At 44.7% G+C, this 25,147-nt stretch overlaps 1 protein-coding gene across 1 annotated transcript in view; it reads right to left on the bottom strand.

The window, feature by feature from the left end:
- LOC139381188 (protein shisa-9B-like) overlaps window positions 1–18,898 on the bottom strand; it is a 30,023-nt gene extending 11,125 nt beyond the window's left edge. The window contains exons 1-3 of the mRNA XM_071124614.1: window positions 18,267–18,898; window positions 17,875–17,982; window positions 8,608–8,726 (exon numbers count right to left, since the gene is read on the bottom strand). Coding sequence (XP_070980715.1) covers window positions 8,608–8,726; window positions 17,875–17,982; window positions 18,267–18,895 — 856 coding nt within the window. The 5' untranslated portion in view covers window positions 18,896–18,898. The remainder of the gene's footprint in view (window positions 1–8,607; window positions 8,727–17,874; window positions 17,983–18,266) is intronic.
- Window positions 18,899–25,147: the final 6,249 nt, after the last annotated feature.

Below are 25,147 nucleotides of genomic sequence, written 5' to 3'. Positions count from 1 at the left end.
AGGTGTGTTTGTGCGTCATTCTGAACACACTTACCCATAGTGCCTTAGTACAACCTGCTCCCAAGACACAGCTATTGTGTGTGTTCATAGCCGTGAAACACTAAGAGACCGCTGAGACAAGCAAGCGTGTGTGTGTGTTTGTGTGTATGTTTGTAATGGTACATTAAGGATTATTTTGCGCCTTAGGGAGAGTGATAAAGAGTGCTGTGAGATCAGTGTAGTCTCACGTTTGCCATTTGAGCTTTGCTAGTGTGGCAGAAATACAGACACACACATAAACCTTGTTCTCCCCTAATACCACCCCCTATTACCACCCTGTATTAAGACCCTGTTACCCCCTATTACCACCCTGTATTAAGACCCTGTTACCCCCTATTACCATCCTGTATTAAGACCCTGTTACCCCCTTATACCACCCTGTATTAAGACCCTGTTACCCCCTATTACCACCCTGTATTAAGACCCTGTTACCCCCTATTACCATCCTATATTAAGTCCCTGTTACCCCCTATTACCATCCAGCATTAAGACCCTGTTACCCCCTATTACCACCCTGTATTAAGACCCTGTTACACCCTATTACCACCCTGTATTAAGACCCTGTTACCCCCTATTACCACCCTGTATGAAGACTCTGTTACCCCCTATTACCACCCTGTATAAAGATCCCTGTTTCTCCCTATTACCACCCTGTATAAAGATCCCTGTTTCTCCCTATTACCAACCTGTATAAAGATCCCCGTTTCTCCCTATTACCACCCTATATAAATATCCCTGTTTCTCCCTATTACCAACCTGTATAAAGATCCCTGTTTCTCCCTATTACCACCCTGTATAAAGATCCCTGTTTCTCCCTATTACCACCCTGTATAAAGATCCCTGTTTCTCCCTATTACCACCCTGTATAAAGATCCCTGTTTCTCCCTATTACCAACCTGTGCTTTAAAGAGTCAGACCTGGTCAGTTCCGGTGAGAGACTGGTTTCTATATATTTAACTGGAGTGCTTCACTCAGGGCTGGAAAGAGGGGGGCTACCAATCCTTCCCTGGTAAGATTTGTAATTTATAAGATTAACAAACCGTTTGTGTCTTTTTTAGTGCCTGGGGATGGGAGGCTATCAGCAAAGATTAGAAAACTAAGAAGGAGAGGGAAGATAAATGTGGGCGAAAAAAGTTATTGTGGAGAGAGTGAGAAAGAGAGTAAGAAAGATGGACAGAATAGAAAGAGGCACAGAGAAAGATGGATGGAATAGAAAGAGAGAGAGAAATATGGATGGAATAGAAAGAGACAGAGAGAAAGATGGATGGAATAGAAAGATACAGAGAAAGATGGGTGGAATAGAAAGAGGCAGAGAAAGATGGATGGAATAGAAAGAGACAGAGAAAGATGGATGGAATAGAAAGAGAGAAAGATGGATGGAATAGAAAGAGACAGAGAGAAAGATGGGTGGAATAGAAAGAGACAGAGAAAGATGGATGGAATAGAAAGAGATAGAGAGAAAATGTCAAATTGGCTTTTTACCAAATTACCGTACAACAGACCACGTATTCACTCTGCACACCCTAATTGACAACCAAACAAACTAAAACAAAGGCAAAGTCTTCTCATGCTTCGTTGATTTCTAAAAAGCCTTCGACTCAATTTGGCATGAGGGTCTGCTATACAAATTGATGGAAAGTGGCGTTTGGGGTAAAACATACGACATTATAAAATCCATGTACACAAACAAAAAGTGTGCGGTTAAAATTGGCAAAAAACACACACATTTCTTCACACAGGGTCGTTGGGTGAGACAGGGATGCAGCTTAAGCCCCACCCTCTTCAACATATATATCAACGAATTGGCGTGGGCACTAGAAAAGTCTGCAGCACCTGGCCTCACCCTACTAGAATCCGAAGTCAAATGTCTACTGTTTGCTGATGATCTGGTGCTTCTGTCACCATCCAAGGAGGGCCTACAGCAGCACCTAGATCTTATGCACAGATTCTGTCAGACCTGGGCCCTGACAGTAAATCTCAGTAAGACCAAAATAATGGTGTTCCAAAAAAGATCCAGTTGCCAGGATCACAAATACAAATTCCATCTAGACACTGTTGCCCTAGAGCACACAAAAAACTATACATACCTTGGCCTAAACATCAGAGCCACAGGTAACTTCCACAAAGCTGTGAACGATCTGAGAGACAAGGCAAGAAGGGCCTTCTATGCCATCAAAAGGAACATAAAATTCAACATACCAATTAGGATCTGGCTAAAAATACTTGAATCAGTCATAGAGCCCATTGCCCGTTATGGTTGTGAGGTCTGGGGTCCTCTCACCAACCAAGACTTCACAAAATGGGAAAAACACCAAATTGAGACTCTGCATGCAGAATTCTGCAAAAATATCCTCCGTGTATAATGTAGAACACCAAATAATGCATGCAGAGCAGAATTAGGCCGATACCCACTAATTATCAAAATCCAGAAAAGAGACGTTAAATTCTACAACCACCTGAAAGGAAAAATATCCTCTGTGTACAACGTAGAACACCAAATAATGCATGCAGAGCAGAATTAGGCCGATACCCACTAATTATCAAAATCCAGAAAAGAACCGTTAAATTCTACAACCACCTTCCATAACAAAGCATCACCTACAGAGAGATGAACCTGGAGAAGAGTCCCCTAAGCAAGCTGGTCCTGGGGCTCTGTTCACAAACACAAACACACCCCACAGAGCCCCAGGACAGCAGCACAATTAGACCCAACCAAATCATGAGAAAACAAAAAGATAATTACTTGACACATTGGAAAGAATTAACAAAAAAACAGAGCAAACTAGAATGCTATTTGGCCCTAAACAGAGAGTACACAGTGGCAGAATACCTGACCACTGTGACTGACCCAAACTTAAGAAAAGCTTTGACTATGTACAGACTCAGTGAGCATAGCCTTGCTATTGAGAAAGGCCCGTCGTAGACAGACATGGCTCTCAAGAGAAGACAGGCTATGTGCTCACTGCCCACAAAATAAGGTGGAAACTGAACTGTACTTCCTAACCTCCTGCTCAATGTATGACCATATTAGAGAGACATATTTCCCTCAGATTACACAGATCCACAAAGAATTCAAAAACAAATCCAATTTTGATAAACTCCCACTTCAGCAAGATTTTTGACCTGTTGCCACAAGAAAAGGGCAACCAGTGAAGAACAAACAGCATTGTAAATACAACCCATATTTATGCTTATTTATTTCCCCTTGTGTACTTTAACCATTTGTGCATTGTTACAACACTGTATATATGTACAGTGGGGCAAAAAAGTATTTAGTCAGCCACCAATTGTGCAAATTCTCCCACTTAAAAGGATGAGAGAGGCCTGTAATTTTCATCATAGGTACACTTCAACTATGACAGACACAATGAGAAAAAAATCCAGAAAATCACATTGTATGATTCTTAATGAATTTATTTGCAAATTATGGTGGAAAATAAGTATTTGGTCACCTACAAAAAAGCAAGATTTCTGGCTCTCACAGACCTGTAACTTCTTCTTTAAGAGGCTCCTCTGTCCTCCACTCGGTACCTGTATTAATGGCACCAGTTTGAACTTGTTATCAGTATAAAAGACACCTGTCCACAACCTCAAACAGTCACACTCCAAACTCCACTATGGCCAAGACCAAAGAGCTGTCAAAGGACACCAGAAACAAAATTGTAGACCTGCACCAGGCTGGGAAGACTGAATCTGCAATAGGTAAGCAGCTTGGGTTGAAGAAATCAACTGTGGGAGCAATTATTAGGAAATGGAAGACATACAAGACCACTGATAATCTCCCTCGATCTGGGGCTCCACGCAAGATCTCACCCCGTGGGGTCAAAATGATCACAAGGACGGTGAGCAAAAATCCCAGAACCACACGGGGGGACCTAATGACCTGCAGAGAGCTGGGACCAAAGTAACAAAGCCTACCATTAGTAACACACTACACCGCCAGGGACTCAAATCCTGCAGTGCCAGACGTGTCCCCCTGCTTAAACCAGTACATGTCCAGGCCCGTCTGAAGTTTGCTAGAGAGCATTTGGATGATCCAGAAGAAGATTGGGAGAATGTCATATGGTCAGATGAAACCAAATATAACTTTTTGGTAAAAACTCAACTCGTCGTGTTTGGAGGACAAAGAATGCTGAGTTGCATCCAAAGAACTCCATACCTACTGTGAAGCATGGGGGTGGAAACATCATGCTTTGGGGCTGTTTTTCTGCAAAGGGACCAGGACGACTGATCCGTGTAAAGGAAAGAATGAATGGGGCCATGTATTGTGAGATTTTGAGTGAAAACCTCCTTCCATCAGCAAGGGCATTGAAGATGAAACGTGGCTGGGTCTTTCAGCATGACAATGATCCCAAACACATCGCCCGGGCAACGAAAGAGTGGCTTTGTAAGAAGCATTTCAAGGTCCTGGAGTGGCCTAGCCAATCTCCAGATCTCAGCCCCATAGAAAATCTTTGGAGGGAGTTGAAAATCCGTGTTGCCCAGCAACAGCCCCAAAACACCACTGCTCTAGAGGAGATCTGCATGGAGGAATGGGCCAAAATACCAGCAACAGTGTGTGAAAAGCTTGTGAAGACTTACAGAAAACGTTTGACCTCTGTCATTGCAAAACAAAGGGTATATAGTATTGAGATAAACTTTTGTTATTGACCAAATACTTATTTTCCACCATAATTTGCAAATACATTCATTAAAAATCCTACAATATGATTTGCTGGAATTTTTTTCTAATTTGTCTATCTTAGTTGAAGTGTACCTATGATGAAAATTACAGGCCTCTCATCTTTTTAAGTGGGACAACTTGCACAATTGGTGGCTGACTAAATACTTTTTTGCCCCACTGTATATATAATATGACATTTGTAATGTCTTTATTGTTTTGAAACTTCTTTATGTGTAATGTTTACTGTTCATTTTTATTGTTTATTTCACTTTTGTATATTATCTACCTCACTTGCTTTGGCAATGTTAAAGTTGGTTGCCAACTGCCAAAAAAAATCCACGGAAGAAAAAGAATGAACGAGGAGAGATTTATCAAAGAAAACTAACTAAAAACCATCTAGGATTCCCCTTTTTTATGGATTAATTGTCTGAGTAGAGAACACACTATTTTGTGTGTCTCAAAATGGGTCCAAAAGATCCACCTAAAAATAGGACCATATGCATTTCAGGTAAAATAACAACCCAATGTTTATATCCCAGGACAAACTAGCTATCAACAGCACGCTAGCTAGCTAAATGTCCATGAATGTTTCATACTGTACATGTTTTGACCTGTCCCCAAATTAATATAGTTGGTTCACAGTTGGTTTTGGTATTTTATGAACTTGTCTGGTGGGGATAGACTAAATCCACATGCGCAACATGCGCACAATCACAGTAAGGTACATAATTGTTATTAAGAAATGATTTGATATTGAGATAAATATGGCTGCATTAGACCTTAGCATCTCTTTCTTTTTCCAAACCATATATTTATTTTTTCCAAAGCATTGCTTTCTTTTTCCAAACCATCTCTTTCTTTTTCCAAATCATCTCTTTCCCTCCCCACTGGAAAAGCCAATACTGTTTGGAAACATAATGTGCTGTAATGTCCCACTCATCTAAGTGAGAAACAGAGATGGATGATCCTCAACAGTCAATTGAGGGGACAGAGGTTATTCAAACCACAGTGTTTTAACAACACCTTCAGAGCCAGACCTTTTAAAGTTGCCTGACAACTGTTTCAATCCTATATCTCTGAGATAGTTTGAGATTAGAGCAGTGACAGAACTGTAAACCAGAAGCGCCACTGTGTCAAACTGAAATCCTTTAGAAAGAGGGATTGGTGAGCATGGCGGGGTCTACGGTTCTTACCGCAAATCCTACATCACTGACGGCCCAAATCCTCAAGACTGGTGGAGCGCTGTGTGTGTGTGTGTAATCCTCTGAGCTGCATTTGCACAAATGATCCAAGTCCAATCTCTACTGCTACAGCCAATGCCTCAACACACAACACACAGTAATGAAGATCCTTGATGTGTGTTTGTTTGTGTGTTTTATTGTGTGTGATGTGTGTGTTTTATTTGGTGTGTGTTGTGTTTAGAGGGGGTTTACAGAGAACTCTATAGATAGTCTGATATCCACAAGGGGTTTTGGGTGATGTGTGATGTGTGTGTTCTCTCTAATCTAATCTGATTCTATGGATGCACAGTCAGCTGGAGGGGCAAGGGAAGAGGTAGGGGCCCTCTTAGATCAAACACTCCCCTCCACCCCCACACACACAAACACACAGCTGGATCTGGATGTATAGAATTGGCACATGCCACTTGTGGATGGATGTGCAGGTGGGCTGGCCAACATTGACTCCGGGTTAGACGTAACATAGTACATGTCCATCTTTTTCGCTCTATTGAGTATGATATGTTACATTTCATATGGGTATGTATTAATTTGTGGATGTCCATCATACATTTTCATACAATATGTTACAAATTACAATGCGTATGATATGTTAGCTAAGTGGCTAACTTTAGCTAGGCTTGGGGTCAGGGATTACGGTTAAGGTTAGGGTTAAGGAATGGGTTAAGGTTAGGGGTTAAGGTACAGGTTAAGATTAGGGTTAGGGGTTAAGATACGGGTTAAGGTTAGGGGTTAGGGTTAAGGTTTGGGTTAGGGGAAGGGTTAGCTAACATGCTAAGTAGTTGCAAAGTAGCTAAAAAAGTAGTAAGTAGTTGCTAATTAGCTAAAATGCAGAAGTTGTGCGTGATGTGATTTGAAACACACAACATTAGGGTTGCAAGACATTCGCTTTATACGCCCACCCAACCTCCTCGACCAACCTCCCTCCTTTCATTTTTGGCTTAAGTAACCGTCTGTCTTATGTAACCATACCAAACATAACGTATCATACAAATGTGAGTGTCACAGATTTACATTTACTATGTTACGTCTATTCTATGAGACCAGTCTGGTGATTGCTGCTAGTTTTGCTATTGATGTTTACCATGTGTATCGTGCACGTGGTCTACTTACAGAAGCCCCTGGTTTCCTTCTCTTCCCCCTAGCTCCTTATCTCCTTGATGTGTGTAGTATCTGTTGTTCCCACTACCAGACAAGGAATTCTCCAAATCAATGTCTCACTAATGTTATCAACCACTAAGGCATGCTTTGTGTTAACTTGACGCCACTATCAGCACAGTGTACACACCATAGAATTAGAATGAGTAATTGTTATTCTACGGTAGCTACACACACACATAAACTCAGCAAAAAATAAATGTCCTCTCACTGTCAACTGTGTTAATTTTCAGCAAACTTAACACGTGTAAATATTTGTCTGAACATAACAAGATTCAACAACTGAGACATAAACTGAACAAGTTCCACAGACGTGACAAACAGAAATGGAATAATGTGTCCCTGAACAAAGGGGGGTCAAAAGTAACAGTCAATATCTGGTGTGGCCATCAGCTGCATTAATGCATTAAGTACTGCAGTGCATCTCCTCCTCATGGACTGCATCAGATTTGCCCGTTCTTGCTGTGAGAGGTTACCCCTCTCTTCCACCAAGGCACATGCAAGTTTCTGGAGGGAAATGGCCCTAGCCCTCACCCTTCGATCCAACCGGTCCCAGACGCTCTCAATGGGATTGAGATCCGGGTTCTTCGCTGGCCATGGCAGAACACTGACATGGAGGGATTGTGCGTTCCTCGTGTAACTCGGGCAGTTGTTGTTGCCATCCTGTACCTGTCCCGCAAGTGTGATGTTCGGATGTACCAATCCTGTGCAGGTGTTTTGCCACTGCGAGGACGATCAGCTGTCCATCCTGTCTCCCTGTAGGACTGTCTTAGGCGTCTCATTGTACGGACATTTCAATTTACAGGTGCATGTTCATTAATTGTTTATGGTTCATTGAACAAGCATGGGAAACAGTGTTTAAACCCTTTACAATGAAGATCTGTGAAGTTTTTTGGATTTTTATGAATTATCTTTGAAAGACAGGGTCCTGAAAAAGGGACATTTCTTTTTTTGCTGAGTTTACATGCATATTGTGATGTATACCCAGCTGGATGCTAGTGAAGTACGAGTACAAATGCATGCAACTTCTCTGGTCATTGAAAGACGAGGGCTCCAGAAATCATGTTGTGTCTGTTGCTGTACCTCGTGTCATACACTTAGAGAATAATTTCATCATCCTGTAATGTGATGGACTGAGTTGCTCTGAATTCCTCAAATAGTCATACAGCGTTTGGGTGTAGGGTTGTAAGTACACCATAGAGCCTCATCCTGTAACCACACACTAATGGTATAACTCTGCGCTGAAACTGCAGTGTTTGGTCTGGCTACTTTAGTTATGCTAGAGAAGAGAAGGGGCTGTTGGGTGTTCCTGTCAGGCCAAAGTACAGTAAGAGAAACCAGCTCCCGTCCTCCAATGAGAGAGAGGGGCCTCTGGTTAATACAGCAATGGCAAAATGGGCTTTGGCTGGGTTTGTTTTTCTTCACAGAGGAACAAAGAGAAACCCTCAACTTCGTTGATTCGTAGGGAGTGTGTTAGCATGTGTCTGTGTGCTGAGTAGCTGTGCTTACCGCTGCGGCTGCGTAGCATCCTAGCTGAGATGCCGTTGGTTCCGATAGGGGGGTTGGTGATTGTACTTTCCACTGAGCCCACCTCTCCTCCGGGTTGCTTCATAAGCTCTGTTATGGTCCTGTAGATGGACAAACAAACATTACAGTTAGACTTCAGCCATTTAGAATGACTCTCTACATGTATGGGGATTTGAGGAGAAGCAGGGATTGAAACAGCAATTCTGCGGTTACAGGCAATCGACCCAAGCACTACACCTAAACTCCTGGGCCAATAACTCCCCATAGCGCCCCATCGTTAGCCACTGTGCGTGGCTGTAGGCTTAGTCAAAGTCAAAAATAAGGGCAGCAACACTGCAGGGGAACATGGTAGAAAGTGATGGGAGCCAGAGAATTGGGCTGAGTGTGTGACAACATAATCTGCAGAGAGAAAGAGTGAGAGTAACACTAAAAATGGGCCATTTTAATTGCGTGTAATCTTATCAGACACATACTGTCACAGTCACAAATACCCCCAAACACACTGTCATGTCATTGAGCTGTGTGTAAGGGAACACACTGCTGTAGTGACAGACATCATCTCTGTGTGTGTGTGTGTGTGTGTGTGTGTGTGTGTGTGTGTGTGTGTGTGTGTGTGTGTGTGTGTGTGTGTGTGTGTGTGTGTGTGTGTGTGTGTGTGTGTTAGGGACCCAGGCCTCAAGAGGTGTGGGGGGCCAGGGCTGTCCTCTCCTGGGAGGGCTTTCCTGAACAAACAGTGTGGTTCACTGTACGGTACATTGTGTGCCAGGAATGTGTCTAAATGTTGGGAGGGTGCTAGGGTGTAAATTGCCCTCTCTAGCTGAGCAGAGCAGAATGGGGATCAGCTGAGGGAGATGTATCGTATTGAGAGAGATATGTACAATCTTAAAAAAGGGTTCTTCAGCTGACCCCTTAGGAGAACAAGGTAGAACCCTCTCTAGAAAGGGTTCGACATGGAACCCAAAATGATTCTTCTCCCTGCAGCCAAAAAGGGTTCTCCTTTAAAGTATGGGGATTCTAGTGGCGGGATATAGGTAGCACACAGGAGGACATTTTTCTCTGTTACGATCATTTCCTTTTGAATTTCTAGCCAAATGTAAAATGTTCCTGTTTTGATTAATTTAATGGAGTGAGTTAGGTCTGATCTATACCAAATTAGCATACCCCCTGAGTCCCTTCCCTGTTTTACACCTGGTAGTTTGGTGGATGGGACTACCAGCTCTCTGTAACCTAGAGGGCAACCAGTGGGCCCATCTCCTCTATACCAGGTTTCTTGTAGGATGACAATATCTGTATTACCAATTTCTTTGATGAAGTCCAGGTTCTTGCTCTTTAGGCCAAAGGCAGATGACCTCAGGCCTTGGATATTCCAGGATGAGATATTGAAGGCTTTGTGTTCCATAAAGTGTCCAAAGTTGTTGGTCTTGGGGTTTGGCCTTAGGCCAGTAAGTGTGAGCAGAGGCTGCTGAGCATCTGGTACATGCCGTTGGCTTGGGCTAGTGTAAGAGTGGGGGTTGGGCGTGTTTGCCCGCCCACGGCCTGGGAGTATGTGTGACTTCCATGTTGAGGCCCTCTTTGCGGGGGTGGGGTGCATGGGGTGGGCTGGAGGGGCATAGGTCCGATCTGAGAGGGCCTAAATGGGGTGTGGGCATGATTGACTTGGGGGGGTGTTGATTGGTTGGGGTGGGGGTGTGTATGTGGCTGGTGGTGTTGTGGTCTGGATGTAGGTCCTCTCGGCGTGGGTCCTCTATGTGTAGGTCCAGTGGGGGGATCTCACAGGTCTGGGAGAGTGTCTCACTGGTCTGGGCGGGGTGACTATTGATCTGTTGCTCCTGTGTAAAGTGTTGTGGCTGCATTTGAGAGCGATGTCCTTTAGAGTCCGGGCGAAGGTGAGCACTGCTGCCTTGTAGAGGTGGACCTGGTCATAAAGGCTGTTCAAGTCCAGGGTGGACTGGTGGGCCAGGAAAATATTGAGCTTTGAGGCACAGTCACAGGAAATACTTGCAGTTACCCGCTGTATGGTAGCAGGGTGGAATACTTTTTGTGGTAGCAGGGTGGAGATAACCACTTGTGCATTGGGGAAAGTAGAAGAAGCTTTTTCAATCACTTCCTTCAGTGCTGTGGCAAAGAGTGTGCAAAGCTGTCATCAAGGCAAAGGGTGGCTACTTGACGAATCTCAAATGTAAAATATGGTTTGATTTGTTGAACATTCTTTTGATTAATACATGATTCCATGTGTTATTTCAAAGTTTTGATGTCTTCACTATTATTCTACAATGTAGAAAATAGTAAAAATAAAGAAAAACCCTTGAATGAGTAGGTGTCCAAACTTTGACCAGTAGTGTACATATTGCAAACTGATGAATTGCCAGGGGGACTTGCAGACGTGTGGAGGCGTCAGGGGGACTTTGCAGACGTTTGGAGGCGTCAGGGGGACTTTGCAGACGTGTGGAGGCGTCAGGGTGACTTTGCAGACGTGTGGGGGCGTCAGGGTGACTTTGCAGACGTGTGGGGGCGTCAGGGGTACTTAGCAGACGTGTGGGGGCGTCAGGGGGACTTAGCAGACGTGTGGGGGCGTCAGGGTGACTTTGCAGACGTGTGGGGGCGTCAGGGTGACTTTGCAGACGTGTGGAGGCGTCAGGGGGACTTTGCAGACGTGTGGGGGCGTCAGGGTGACTTTGCAGACGTGTGGAGGCGTCAGGGTGACTTGCAGACGTGTGGGGGCGTCAGGGTGACTTTGCAGATGTGTGGGGGCGTCAGGGGGACTTTGCAGACATGTGGGGGCGTCAGGGGGACTTTACAGACATGGGGGGGGCGTCAGGCAGACTTTGCAGATGTGTGGGGCGTCAGGGGGACTTTGCAGACGTGTGGGGGCATCAGGGGGACTTTGCAGACGTGTGGGGGCATCAGGGGGACTTTGCAGACGTGTGGGGGCATCAGGGGGACTTTGCAGACGTGTGGGGGCGTCAGGGGGACTTTACAGACATGGGGGGGCGTCAGGGGGACTTTGCAGACGTGTGGGGGCGTCAGGGTGACTTTGCAGATGTGTGGGGGCGTCAGGGTGACTTTGCAGACGTGTGGGGGCGTCAGGGTGACTTTGCAGACGTGTGGGGCGTCAGGGGGACTTTGCAGATGTGTGGGGGCGTCAGGGGGACTTTGCAGACGTGTGGGGGCGTCAGGGTGACTTTGCAGGCGTGTGGGGTGTCAGGGGGACTTTGCAGACGTGTGGGGGCGTCAGGGGGACTTTGCAGACGTGTGGGGCGTCAGGGGGACTTTGCAGACTTGTGGGGCGTCAGGGTGACTTTGCAGATGTGTGGGGGCGTCAGGGGGACTTTGCAGACGTGTGGGGGCACCAGGGTGACTTTGCAGACGTGTGTGGCATCAGGGGGACTTTGCAGACGTATGGGGCGTCGGGGGTTCTATGTGTGCAGTGGAGGAAGACATGGGGCTTAGTACCAATAAAATTAAGTAAAGACTGTGCTCAAATCATTTAACTACTGAGCCAATAATGGTATCCTCTTTCAAGCCACCTAAATCTCTAAATGTTCATTTCTCTCTATTTCTCTCTCAATCTCTCTCATTCTCAGTCTTTTGTCATGTCAGTCTCTGAATCTGTCTCTTTCTCTCTTTTACTTTCTTTCTCTTTCTAAACCTACAACTCTGTCTCTCTCTCTCTCTCTCTCTCTCTCTCTCTCTCTCTCTCTCTCTCGTTCTCTCCCTCTACCTCATGTTGTCTGTGACTCACTAGCTGAGACTGCCTAGGGCTTGGTTCTCTTTTCGTTTGGCTCGCTACTGAACAACTTGCTGATTTGGATTTTTAATCTACAGCAAAACTGCTTTTATCTCTGGGCATTTAGTGCATTTATAGAGGCTAAGTTTAACTTCCATCACAGGCTCCATCTATGTGGTAAAAATAAAACATTTAATTGAGAGATGTTAGCTTAAGTGAGGAAGTTTTACCCTAAATTTGCATGACTAGACTAACGTGTGTTTGATGTAAATTAGGATTAAATGACTACAATAAAGTAGATATAGGCCATCAGTACGGGATATACTGTAAAGAAACTGGGACTACATTTTAAACAAGGGATATTCATCATTACTGCCCATTCATTTATGACTGCAACATGTAAACAACACCATGTTTGTCGATAATCAAATCAATAATGTATCGTCAAGGTCATAAAGATGATAAACAGACCAGAATCCTCCTTTCCACTTGAATTCCAGTAACTTCATGATAACATCTCAAGAGTCAGTCAGTTTTGGAAGACACAACCATCTTGCTGTCAATGAGCAACAATAGGCTTACGTCTCATCCTTCTCCTGGACAGCAGGGAAGGTAAAGACATTTAGCCTTGCCTACATACAGTACAGTCTCTGTGTGCATGCCAAATGGCACCCTATTTCCTATATAGTACATTACTTTTGACCAGAGCCTGTGGTCAGAATTAGTGCACCGTATATGGAATAGGGTGTCATTTGGGACACAGTCTCTGTATCTCTAGCCACTTATATAAGACTTCCTGCGTCGGAGCGTTCGTTATATGATCGCTAATCCTTTTTGGTGAAAGCACATCGTATCGAATAACAAGGAGAGTGAGACACGCGTCTTCTAATGCTGTGTAGCAATCAATTATCCCTTCTCCCATACCAGGGAGGCAGATAGCTAATTATCAACACTCAGTCCTAGTGTTCATCACTCACCACCACTGTTTCCAGCCCAGCTCAGAATCGATGTACAGTACAGTCCCCACTCTGATGATTGGAAAATGTTGCCCTCTGATCCAGCCCAGCTCAGAATCGATGTACTGTACAGTCTCCACTCTGATGATTGGGAAATCTAGCCCTCTAAACTAATGTACTTTATTCTTTATTAACTCTGAGGGCAGTTTCTAAAGCAGAGATGTCCTTGTATTATCTGCTATCATGTTTTCTTCTTGACTTTATGAACCATTTTCAGAATGAACATATCTGGTAATTCAAAGGTTTTCATGGCCGAGCAGCTGCACACAAGCCTAAGATCAGCATGTGCAATGCCAAGCGTCGGCTGGAGTGGTGTAAAGCTCGCCACCATTGAGCCCTGGAGCAGTGGAAACGCTTTCTCTGGAGTGATGAATCACGCTTCACCATCTGGCAGTCCGACGGACAAATCTGGGTTAGGCGATTGGAGAACGCTACCTGCCTGAATGCATAGTGCATAGTGGTCTGGGGCTGTTTTTTATGGCTTGGGACAGGCCCCTTAGTTCCAGTAAGGGGAAATCTTAACACTACAGCTCAATTCAAAGGTCTTACTTGAGAAACGTTTAGTCACTATTATCATAATAATCATAATCTGTCTCTCTCCCTTTCTCTTACCCTCCCTTCATCCATTTCTCTCTCTCCCTTTCTCTTGCCCTCACTTCATCCATTTCTCTCTCTCTCTCCCTTTCTCTTACCCTCCCTTCATCCATTTCTCTCTCTCTCTCCCTTTCTCTTACCCTCCCTTCATCCATTTCTCCCTCTCTCTCCCTTTCTCTTGCCCTCCCTTCATCCATTTCTCTCTCTCTCTCCCTTTCTCTTACCCTCCCTTCATCCATTTCTCTCTCTCTCTCCCTTTCTCTTACCCTCCCTTCATCCATTTCTCCCTCTCTCTCCCTTTCTCTTACCCTCCCTTCATCCATTTCTCCCTTTCCCGCCGTCTCTTCTCCACCAGGTCTCTTCTCATTTCTCAATCTCCATCTTTCTGTCAACAGTGCAGTTAAAACTCACTCAGAATCCCCTGTCAATTCAGATTAGTGTTACAGAGCAGGGACATCACCAACAGCTCCCCAAATCTGCTCACATACACCCAGTGTCACTCCAGGGCCCTATGGGAACATGCAGACCAGTTCAGAGATACATTGGGAACACCAATAACCAATTCTCTACACTATTCATTAAAATATAATGGATTGGTTTTACCACTGGTAACATGGTATTGGAAATGCTGCCCAATGGTATTGCCTAATGGTATGCAGATCTAAGCGCTCAGAAGGCAGGCTAGGGTTCTATATGGAATTGATCCTAACACATCCAGTGACATTCAGAACCTCACAGGATTCCAGGAGACATGCATTATCTATCCAATCCTTTCAGATCTAAACAAGTGCTCAGGGGTTAGAGGTTAGAGATCGATTTGGAATTTGGCACAACACACGCAGTGGCATGCAGGCCCCTAACCTGTCCTCTATGGACAGTCAAACACAGGATTATTGGTCACCCTACAGTATAGACTATAGCGAGCTGTAGGTCTGGGCAAAGATGATTCATTACTACCTCACTTCCTCTTCCACACTTCCTCTCTTTCTTGAGGCCCCTGATGTTGGTTTCCCTCAGAACTTAACATCTACGTTCTGGCTTGGCCTTACATCCATTTCAGTGCCATTTTGTGGTATTTAGAAAAAAGGATGATGTGAGAATTAAACCCTTGGAGCTGAGTCAATGAGCAGTGACCCTTGTGTGTCTCTTCCAGGCACAGCACAGCTGTTGGGGAGGCAGGGGGAGGAAGAGGTCAGGAAAAGGTAAATGTCATGATATTGCCATCGCAGGTGGACTAGGAGGGAGGGAGTGTACGAAATCAGGGAGCATGTAATGTAAACCAGCCATGGAGGAAATCTGAGCGATGGAGGGATGGAAGAAGGGGTGTGCCCAACTCTCTGTCTGTCTGTGTCTTTCTTTGGGTTGCTTCTCAGGTTGAAGATGACACAGCTTTTAATGTTTTTTCCTAATACTGAAAGACATTGAACCCCAGCAGCGAAGGACAGGCGAAGTAAAAGGCATAGCTCATCAAAGAAGAATGTAGTGGTAGAGGGAGAATTGGTAAAGCAATCAAGTTTTTGTTTTGTTAATTTGCCTTATTGAAGGGCATAGCGGTTTTTAAGTAAGGTCAAGCCCTTTTTAGGAGCCATCTTAGTCCCATGTTATAGAACATGATATCTTAAGGTCCCAAGGATGGCCGTATCTCTCTCACACACGCGCACGCACGCACACACGCTCGATCAGATCAGATCCTTAGACCACCCAGTCTTCTCTTCCCCATGTTAATCCTCACCTTTTGTGGATACTGTATACCATGCAATAAATGCCTGGGCCCATGTCCTCTGAATGTTGTGGTCTGAACCATGCACTACCAACCTAAAAGTCAGCATCCTCATTCTTGTTGTTAATTTAACTATAAATCACTATTCAGAATGTGGAATGATGCCTTTTGGGATAAAGGTTATTGTTGTTTGTTTAAGTTCTATGCAATGTCCCTTTCGGTCGATGTCCTCCATTAGATTAGACATGCATCAATGGGTAGAGTGACACGGAGAGTGGTACATTCTGTCCTATGTACACCGATAATTGTAATGTACTAACTGCTGTGAAATTTTAGGGGGGGATTGAGTGGAGTATGGAAGTAACACCTGTCCTGGTAGAAACTGACTGTCAGATTTGAGAGCAGATACTGCATGCTGTTCTAATAAGCGCCCTATAGAGCAGCACTGCAGGGTGTGTTGTCAAAGAGGGTGAAAGAAAAGATGAGCGATGGACAAAAGGAGCTGTGTAGAAATGAGTTGGTTTCTATACACATGTAGAAATGAGTTGGTCTCTCTCTATACACTGTGTAGAAATGAGTTGGTTTCTATGCACATGTAGAAATGAGTTGGTCTCTCTATACACTGTGTACAAAGGAGTTGGTTTCTATACACATGTAGAAATGAGTTGGTCTCTCTATACACTGTGTACAAAGGAGTTGGTTTCTATACACATGTAGAAATGAGTTGGTCTCTATACACTCTGTGTAGAAATGAGTTGATCTCTGTACACTCAGTGTAGAAATGAGTTGGTCTCTACACACTCTGTATACAAATTAGTTGGTCTCTATACACATGTAGAAATTAGTTGATCTCTATACACTCTGTGTAGAAATTAGTTGGTCTCTATTCACTCTGTGTAGAAATGAGTCGGTCTCTATTCACTCTGTGTACAAATGAGTTGGTCTCTATTCACTCAAAAAAATGTGCTATCTAAAACCTAAAAGGGTTATTTGACCAACCCTATTAGGATAACCCTTTGAAGAACCCTTTTTGGTTCCATGTTAAACCCTTTCCACAGAGGGTTCTACATTTAACTCAAAAGGGTTCTACCTAGAACCAAAAAGAGATATCCTATGGGGACCGCTGAAGAACTCTTTTGGAACCCTTTTTTCTAAGAGTGTAGCATGAACATGGCAAGACCAGCTGGGCAGCAGAGGAGTAGCGACAGTATTCCAGTAATCTGAGAGCCATTTATTTAATCTGTGTGAGTCTAATCTGGCCAGGACAGTTCATCTGGTATGAAGTCTTAATCAGGCAAGGAGTGTATGTCGTTGGGGGAGTGTTCTATTTCGGAGAGGTGGTAACATCTAAAAACAAAAAAATGTAATCCTGCGAATATTTCTCAAAGCTGGAGACATTGATGGCCTTGTACTGTGAGAGCCGCTGTTCTCTCCCTATGCAATAAATATGTGATTTCAGAGAGAAATATACAATTTATATTTCCCTTGGGCTTTTTGTAACTTTTTTTATGGAAGATTTCCATATCTCAATATTGGCCAGGTGGAGTTATATGAAACCAGTGTGGAGTTATTAACTGCCGGCTAATAGGGACATTACTGTAAAGAGGCAGAATGGAGAAGGGAGAGAGAGGGGGAGTGGAGGAGAGAGTGAGAGAGAAAATGACAGAGGAGAGAGAGAGGAAGAAAGGGGGGAGAGAAGACAAAGAAAGAGAGTTGGAAAGGGAGAGAAGCGTGAGAAAGAGAGAGAGATTCTGATTGGGTGAAATCTCTTATCCCGTGCCGCCCTGCTTCCGTTGATGACCAAAAACAAAACCAAGGGCCCCCAGAAGAGAGGAGGAGAAGAGGTGGAGGAGAAGAGGTGAAGGAGGAGTGTAATAGAATAGAAAGAGAGATGAGGGGGATAAAAGAGAACAGGAGAACTGGTAAAAGGAGGGAGAGGTAAGCCTGTGTAGCGTAGCAGTGTTTCAGTAATGATGTCCTTGGGGCTCCGCTCCAGCCCTGAACCAGATATTTAACCTGACCAACACTGGCTGAAACACTTTACAGGGAGATGAGGGCTGACTGGGATGTCATGTGGTGTACATACTGTAGCTATTAGGGAATATGATACATTATTTTGAGTAAGTGTATCCATTGGCAGTGTAGAATAAACTTAGTTTTGATAAGTATTTGCTTGATATCTATAGCATTACCTCTGGTCATATTGTGATCTCCTCCCTCTCTTTGTTTCTCTTCCTTTGTGCCTTTCTTCTCCTCGCTCTCTCTCTCTCCATCTCAACTTCTGGAGCAGGTCATATTCCCTATTGATTGTTGTTAAACACAACATCACCCTGCAGTTACCTTCAATTTTCAACATGACAGTTTATCAATGTAAATAGACCACTGGCCAGAGTGATCAGGTCCCTGAACAAGTTTGTGAAATTTTGATGAAATACACAAATCTAATCAGTGGGTATTAAAACAATTAATATCCGTGCAATATGTTTCCCCCTAACAACACACACACACATTAATAAAAGTTGCCAAAAGAATTTGCCTGATTCATTTCATGGTTGCAGCAAAATAACCTCCCTCCCTCCCTCACCTGGCGTTGCTGACGTCGTTCTGTGCCCCTGCTGATCCCCTGATCTTCTCCAGGCCCAGCTTGGTGAAGATGCCCATCAGCACCATGATGGCCACCCCCCCACAGATGATATAGACGATCATGTGGGTTCGATCCCTCTCCTGGTCACTGTGGTCCTCGGTCACCGTGGTGATGGGCTTGCCTGTGTTGGCCCAGATGGGCGTGTCATAGTTTGAACAGATGCTCTGGTCGAGGCGCTGCCCTCTGAACTGGCAGCAGAAGCGGTAGAAGCAGGTGCCGCAGCAGTACAGGAAAACGCCCATGTTGCAATTGAAAGGTGGGTCCCACTGGCCCATCACGTCGTAGTAACCTTGGCAAAGGGTGCCTTTGGTCGGGATGACATCCTCATCGTCCGCGATGTCACCACTAGGCGTCGACACGCCACCGAACTCTGTGGTTACTAGCATGGTGACGGGCTCCGCTGTGGTGGGGGTCATCGGAGCTGTCTGATTGGCTGTCTGGGTTTGGATGGTGTCCGTGTCAATGGTGGTGGAGCCAGTGAGGTCCTGGGCCAGGCTGGACCTCGTCAGGAGGAAGGAGAGGAGGAGGCAGGATAGGGGGCAGGCTGCCATGGTACAACGCATCCTCATCCTCCGGGCCGTGCTGAGGCTTTAGAACCGTCCTCTATAGCGGGCCAGACCAGAGGTCAAAGGCTTGGAGTCTGAGACAGACCAACAAGGTTGGGAAGAAACTATCTAATGTCTCTCAAGCACACACAAACTAATCCTAATTGACGTTACATAGTTTTTGAACAGAATTGATTTGTATGGAGTTGTTCACTCACATAGTTCAATCAATCACAAATGTGACTGATGAATAATGGAAATAGACAGAGTTGGTTTGGTTTGCAGGTTATAAATGTTTGTTTTGGTAAATGTAGTGCACGCCAGCCGCTCAAAACAGTCCAAAATAGTTCAAATATCTGATGCTCTGGACTAAAATCCTCTGAAACATCACAATTGATTTGTCTTACCTTTGTCCTTTGAAATTGCCTTTAGAGAAATCAGCAGTTTCAATATTCCAGGGTATATTCCATGAACAAATTGTCCACAAACCTTACACAGCATTTTCCTTCATAGTCTACAAGAGTTTATACTTTTCCTTATGTGTTTTCCATTCTCCAAATAGTTTTGTAGTATCTTTGTTCACCACTGGTGACCTCTCCTCTCTGCTCTCGTTAAAGCAGTGTTTCCCTGTTCATCCTCCCAGCACAGTGTTTGCGAATAGCTTGGAGGTCCAGACCAGACCAGTCCACTACTGGTAGAAATCCCACAGGGTACCGCGCTGCGCTCGCTGACAATCCTGCCCCTGTAAGTGAGAAAGTGTGATGTGCGAGTGTGTGCTGTTGAATGCGACTCGCTCTGTGAAAACGCAACCGTTCAGGAGCCAAATGAAATCCCCTCTTCTCCTGCACTCAGCGAGTACCACACAGAGGGAAATAGAGAGGGAGAGTAGAGAGAGAAAGAAAGAGAGATAGAAAGGGAGGGAGAGAGAGGGGGGTCCAATCCTATCCAGCTGCTGCTCACATCATCCCCTGAGAAGGAGGGAGGGGCGTGAAACTGAGATGCACTTTACTTTCTGTCACAAATAGTTTTTCTGAATAACACGGTGTGTGTTTGATATGCTCTCTATCTAAATGTATGTAGTTCTAAGTCAAACAGACATCTGTTTACTCCCTCCAATTGTTTAGTTGCATATACTTTGGTTATCTGTCTGCTTCTCATTCGTCCTCATTCTCTTTCAGTCCTCCTCTCCCTCTCAGACGGCCCATACATGGTGAACACAGATAAAAGTGTGTGTGTGTCTGTGTGTGTGTCTGCCAGATTAAGTCCAGAAGTCCAACTCTTGGGTCTTCCATGGGTTTGGTTTGTTACAAATCTCAACCTGTGCTGAGACACAGCGATACCCTCACTCTGTCGGCCTAAACCACAGCAGCTGGAATCCAATGACAAGAGCCTGCAAGGCATATCTGCACACACACTAACGCCAGCTCAAATTCTAACAGCTTTTCCCAGTGTGAATTATAGACAACCTAAATTGTATGAAAATATACAGATAGATTGATTAGATTTCTTTTGCTCTCCTTCAACCTTGACTTTACTCTTATTTCCGCTCCTTTACTTTGCCTTCCACCATCCTCCCTTTTTCTCTCATTTCTCAACACTTTCTCTTCCACCATTCTACCTTTTTCTCAACACTTTGCCTTCCACCAAAGCAGATCAGTGACCAAGATGGCGTAGCAGTCGGACGTGTGTTGCGTTTGTCTTTGTCTTATCCCCTGTAAATAGCCGTTTCTTTCTTTTTTTCTCATATACATTTTAATCTCACTTTCTATCTACATACTAATTATACTTTCCTGCAACCCGCCTCACCCAATGTGGTACGGATCTACTATTTTTATTCCTTATAACTGGAACCTCCGCCAGGAGCTAGCCAGCTAACTAGCTACTAGACTTTGTTAGCCACGGCTAGCAGACTTCACCTTTAGATCGGACACCACCAGCTTTAGCTCAGACAATACATGCCAGTCTGCACAGCGTGATATCAACCCAGAGCATTTCGGACTGCTTCTCTCTACCACATCACCAGATTCCTATTGCTCATTACACTGGATCATCGCAGCTAGTTGCTGCTACCGAGTGGCTACTGTTAGCTAACGCCTCTGTCCCGAAGCAAGCACCAGTTAGCCTTGAGCTAGCCTTGAGCTAGGCCCATATACCAGCTAATTCTAGGGATACAATACCTCTTTTGCCAATTGGCCTGGACCCTTTATTGTCGTCACGGAGTCCGTCCGATCCATCATGACTTATCTGCCGACGTAATTGCCCGATGTGGTCTCAACAGGCTTTTTTCGCTGTGATGTCGCCGAAGACCCATCTTCTTGCCCCGGCGCATTAGCTTTCTAAACGCTGTGTCTCCCACTCGCCTAGTGTAGTACTGACTACTGAACGGCTCCCTGACCCACCTACTGCTGTTCTTTGGACCCTATGAACACTCGGTTACACAGCTGATGCCCCCTGGACTGTTTCAATAACACGGTACCTCATTTTGTTTCTGTCGGCCCCAGCCTCGAACTCAGGTCCTGTACTTACCTAACTGACCCGCTCTGCCCATTCATCACCATTTACCCATTGTTGCCTTAGCTCTCCTGACCAACACCTGTGACTGCTTTATGCCTCTCTCTAATGTCAATATGCCTCTCTCTAATGTCAATATATCCTTGTCTACTGATGTCTCAGCTAGTTCTTATTGTTTTATTTTACTGTAGAGCCTTCATTCCTGCTCACCTTGCCTCAGATAACTCTTTTGTCCCAACCCCCACACATGCGGAGACCTCACCTGGCTTAAATGGTGCCACCAGAGACGAAATCTCTCTCATCGTCACTCAACGCCTAGGTTAACCTCCACTGTACCATTATGCCCTGAATCTATTCTACCACGCCCAGAAATTTGCTCCTTTAATTCTCTGTTCCCAACAAACTAGACGACCAGTTCTTATAGCCTTTAGCCGTACCCTTATCATACTCCTCCTCTGTTCCTCTGGTGATGTAGAGTTTAACCCAGGCCCTGTAGCCCCCAGCATCACACCTATTCCCCAGGCGCTATCATTTGTTGACTTCTGTAACCGTAAAAGCCTTGGTTTCATGCATGTTAACATCAGAAGCCTCCTCCCTAAGTTTGTTTTATTCACTGCTTTAGCACGCTCCGCCAACCCGGATGTCCTAACCGTGTCTGAATCCTGGCTTAGGAAGGCCACCAAAAATTCTGAAATTTCCATCCCCAACTATAACATTTTCCATCAAGACAGAACTGCTAAAGAGGGCGGAATTGCAATATACCTTGGAGTTCTGTCATACTATCCAGGTCTGTGCCCAAACAGTTCGAGCTTCTACTTTTAAAAATCCACCTTTCCAGAAACAAGTCTCTCACTGTTGCCGCTTGTTATAGTGAGATTGAGGGCATCTAGCATAGATTGTAGGATGGCCTGGGTGTTAAGCATATCCCAGTTTAGGTCACCTAACATTACGAACTCTGAAGATAAATGGGGGACAATCAATTTACATACAGTGGGGTAAAAAAGTATTTAGTCAGCCACCAATTGTGCAAGTTCTCCCACTTAAAAAGATGAGAGAGGCCTGTAATTTTCATCATAGGTACACTTCAACTATGACAGACAAAATGAGAAAAAAAATCCAGAAAATCACATTGTAGGTTTTTTAATTAATTTATTTGCAAATTATGGTGGAAAATAAGTTTTTGGTCACCCACAAACAAGCAAGATTTCTGGCTGTCACAGACCTGTAACTTCTTCTTTAAGAGGCTCCTCTGTCCTCCACTCGTTACCTGTATTAATGGCACCTGTTTGAACCTGTTATCAGTATAAAAGACACCTGTCCACAACCTCAAACAGTCACACTCCAAACTCCACTATGGCCAAGACCAAAGAGCTGTCAAAGGACACCAGAAACAAAATTGTAGACCTGCACCAGGCTGGGAAGACTGAGTCTGCAATAAGTAAGCAACTTGGTTTGAAGAAATCAAGTGTGGGAGCAATTATTAGGAAATGGAAGTCATACAAGACCACTGATAATCTCCCTCGATCTGGGGCTCCACGCGAGATCTCAAGAACGGTGAGCAAAAATCCCAGAACCACACGGGGGGACCTAGTGAATGACCTGCAGAGAGCTGGGGCCAAAGTAACAAAGCCTACCATCAGTAACACACTACGCCGCCAGTGCCAGACGTGTCCCCCTGCTTAAACCAGTACATGTCCAGGCCCGTCTGAAGTTTGCTAGAGAGCATTTGGATGATCCAGAAGAAGATTGGGAGAATGTCATATGGTCAGATGAAACCAAAATATAACTTTTTGGTAAAAACTCAACTCGTCGTGTTTGGAGGACAAAGAATGCTGAGTTGCATCTAAAGAACACCATACCTACTGTGAAGCATGGGGGTGGAAACATCATGCTTTGGGGCTGTTTTTCTGCAAAGGGACCAGGACGACTGATCCGTGTAAAGGAAAGAATGAACGGGGCCATGTATCGTGAGATTTTGAGTGAAAACCTCCTTCCATCAGCAAGGGCATTGAAGATGAAATGTGGCTGGGTCTTTCAGCATGACAATGATCCCAAACACACCGCCCGGGCAACGAAGGATGGCTTTGTAAGAAGCATTTCAAAGTCCTGGAGTGTCCTAGCCAGTCTCCAGATCTCAACCCCATAGAAAATCTTTGGAGGGAGTTGAAAGTCCGTGTTGCCCAGCAACAGCCCCAAAACATCACTGCTTTAGAGGAGATCTGCATGGAGGAATGGGCCAAAATACCAGCAACAGTGTGTGAAAAGCTTGTGAAGACTTACAGAAAACGTTTGACCTCTGTCATTGCCAACAAAGGGTATATAACAAAGTATTGAGATGAACTTTTGTTATTGACCAAATACTTATTTTCCACCATAATTTGAAAATAAATTCATAAAAAATCTTACAATGTGATTTTCTGGATTTTTTTTCTTCTCATTTTGTCTGTCATAGTCGAAGTGTACCTATGATGAAAATTACAGGCCTCTCTCATCTTTTTAAGTGGGAGAACTTGCACAATTGGTGGCTGACTAAATACTTTTTTGCACCACTGTATGGAGTCCAGGACACAGCCCCCAGCTGTGTCCTGGACTCCATATGTAAATTGATTGTCCCCCATTTATCTTCAGAGTTCGTAATGTTAGGTGACCTAAACTGGGATATGCTTAACACCCAGGCCATCCTACAATCTATGCTAGATGCCCTCAATCTCACACAAATTATCAAGGAACCTACAACCCCAAATCCGTAAACATAGGCACCCTCATAGATATCATCCTGACCAACCTGCCCTCTAAACACACCTCTGATTTCTTCAACCAGGATCTCAGCGATCACTGCCTCATTGCCTGCATTCGTATAGGGTCCATGGTCAAACGACCACTCCTCATCACTGTCAAATGCTCCCTAAAACACTTCAGCTAGCAGGCCTTTCTAATTGACCTGGTCCGGGTATCCTGGACGGTTATTGACCTCCTCACCATCTTAAATAAGCATGCCCCATTCACAAAATGTATAACTAAGAACAGATATAGCCCTTGATTCACCCCAGACTTGACTGCCCTTGAACAGTACAGAAACATCCTGTGGCGTTCTGCATTTACATCGAATAGCCCCCGCTAAAATAGCCCCCGATAAATCCACGATAATCGAGAATTTCAATAAGCATTTCTCTACGGCTGGCCATGCTTTCCACCTAGCTACCCCTACCCCGGCCAACAGCTCTGCACCCCCTGCAGCAACTTTCCCAAGCCCCCCTCCGCTTCTCCTTCACTCAAATCCAGATAGCTCATGTTCTGAAAGAGCTGCAAAATCTGTACAAACCCATTCAAATCAGCTGGGCTAGACAATCTGGACCCTCTTTTTCTAAAATTATCCGCTGCAATTGTTGCAACACCTATTATTAGACTGTTCAACCTCTCTTTCGTATCGTCTGAGATTCCTAAAGATTGGAAATCTGCTGCGGTCATCCCCCTCTTCAAAGGGGGAGACACTCTAGACCCAAACTGTTACAGACCTATATCCATCCTGCCCTGCCTTTCTAAAGTCTTTGAAAGCCAAGTGAACAAACAGATCACCGACCATTTCGAATCCCACTGTTCCTTCTCCACTATGCAGTCTGGTTTCCGAGCTGGTCATGGGTGCACCTCAGCCACGCTCAAGGTCCTAAACCATATCATAACCACCATCGATAAAAGACAGTACTGTGCAGCCATCTTCATCGACCTGGGCAAGGCTTTCGACTCTGTCAATCACCGCATTCTTAT

The sequence above is a fragment of the Oncorhynchus clarkii genome, chromosome 23 (genome assembly GCF_045791955.1).
Source record: "Oncorhynchus clarkii lewisi isolate Uvic-CL-2024 chromosome 23, UVic_Ocla_1.0, whole genome shotgun sequence".
Classification (NCBI taxonomy): domain Eukaryota; kingdom Metazoa; phylum Chordata; class Actinopteri; order Salmoniformes; family Salmonidae; genus Oncorhynchus; species Oncorhynchus clarkii.
The sequence above is the reverse complement of the archived record's forward strand: the minus strand, read 5'-3'. Positions and strand labels throughout refer to the sequence as shown.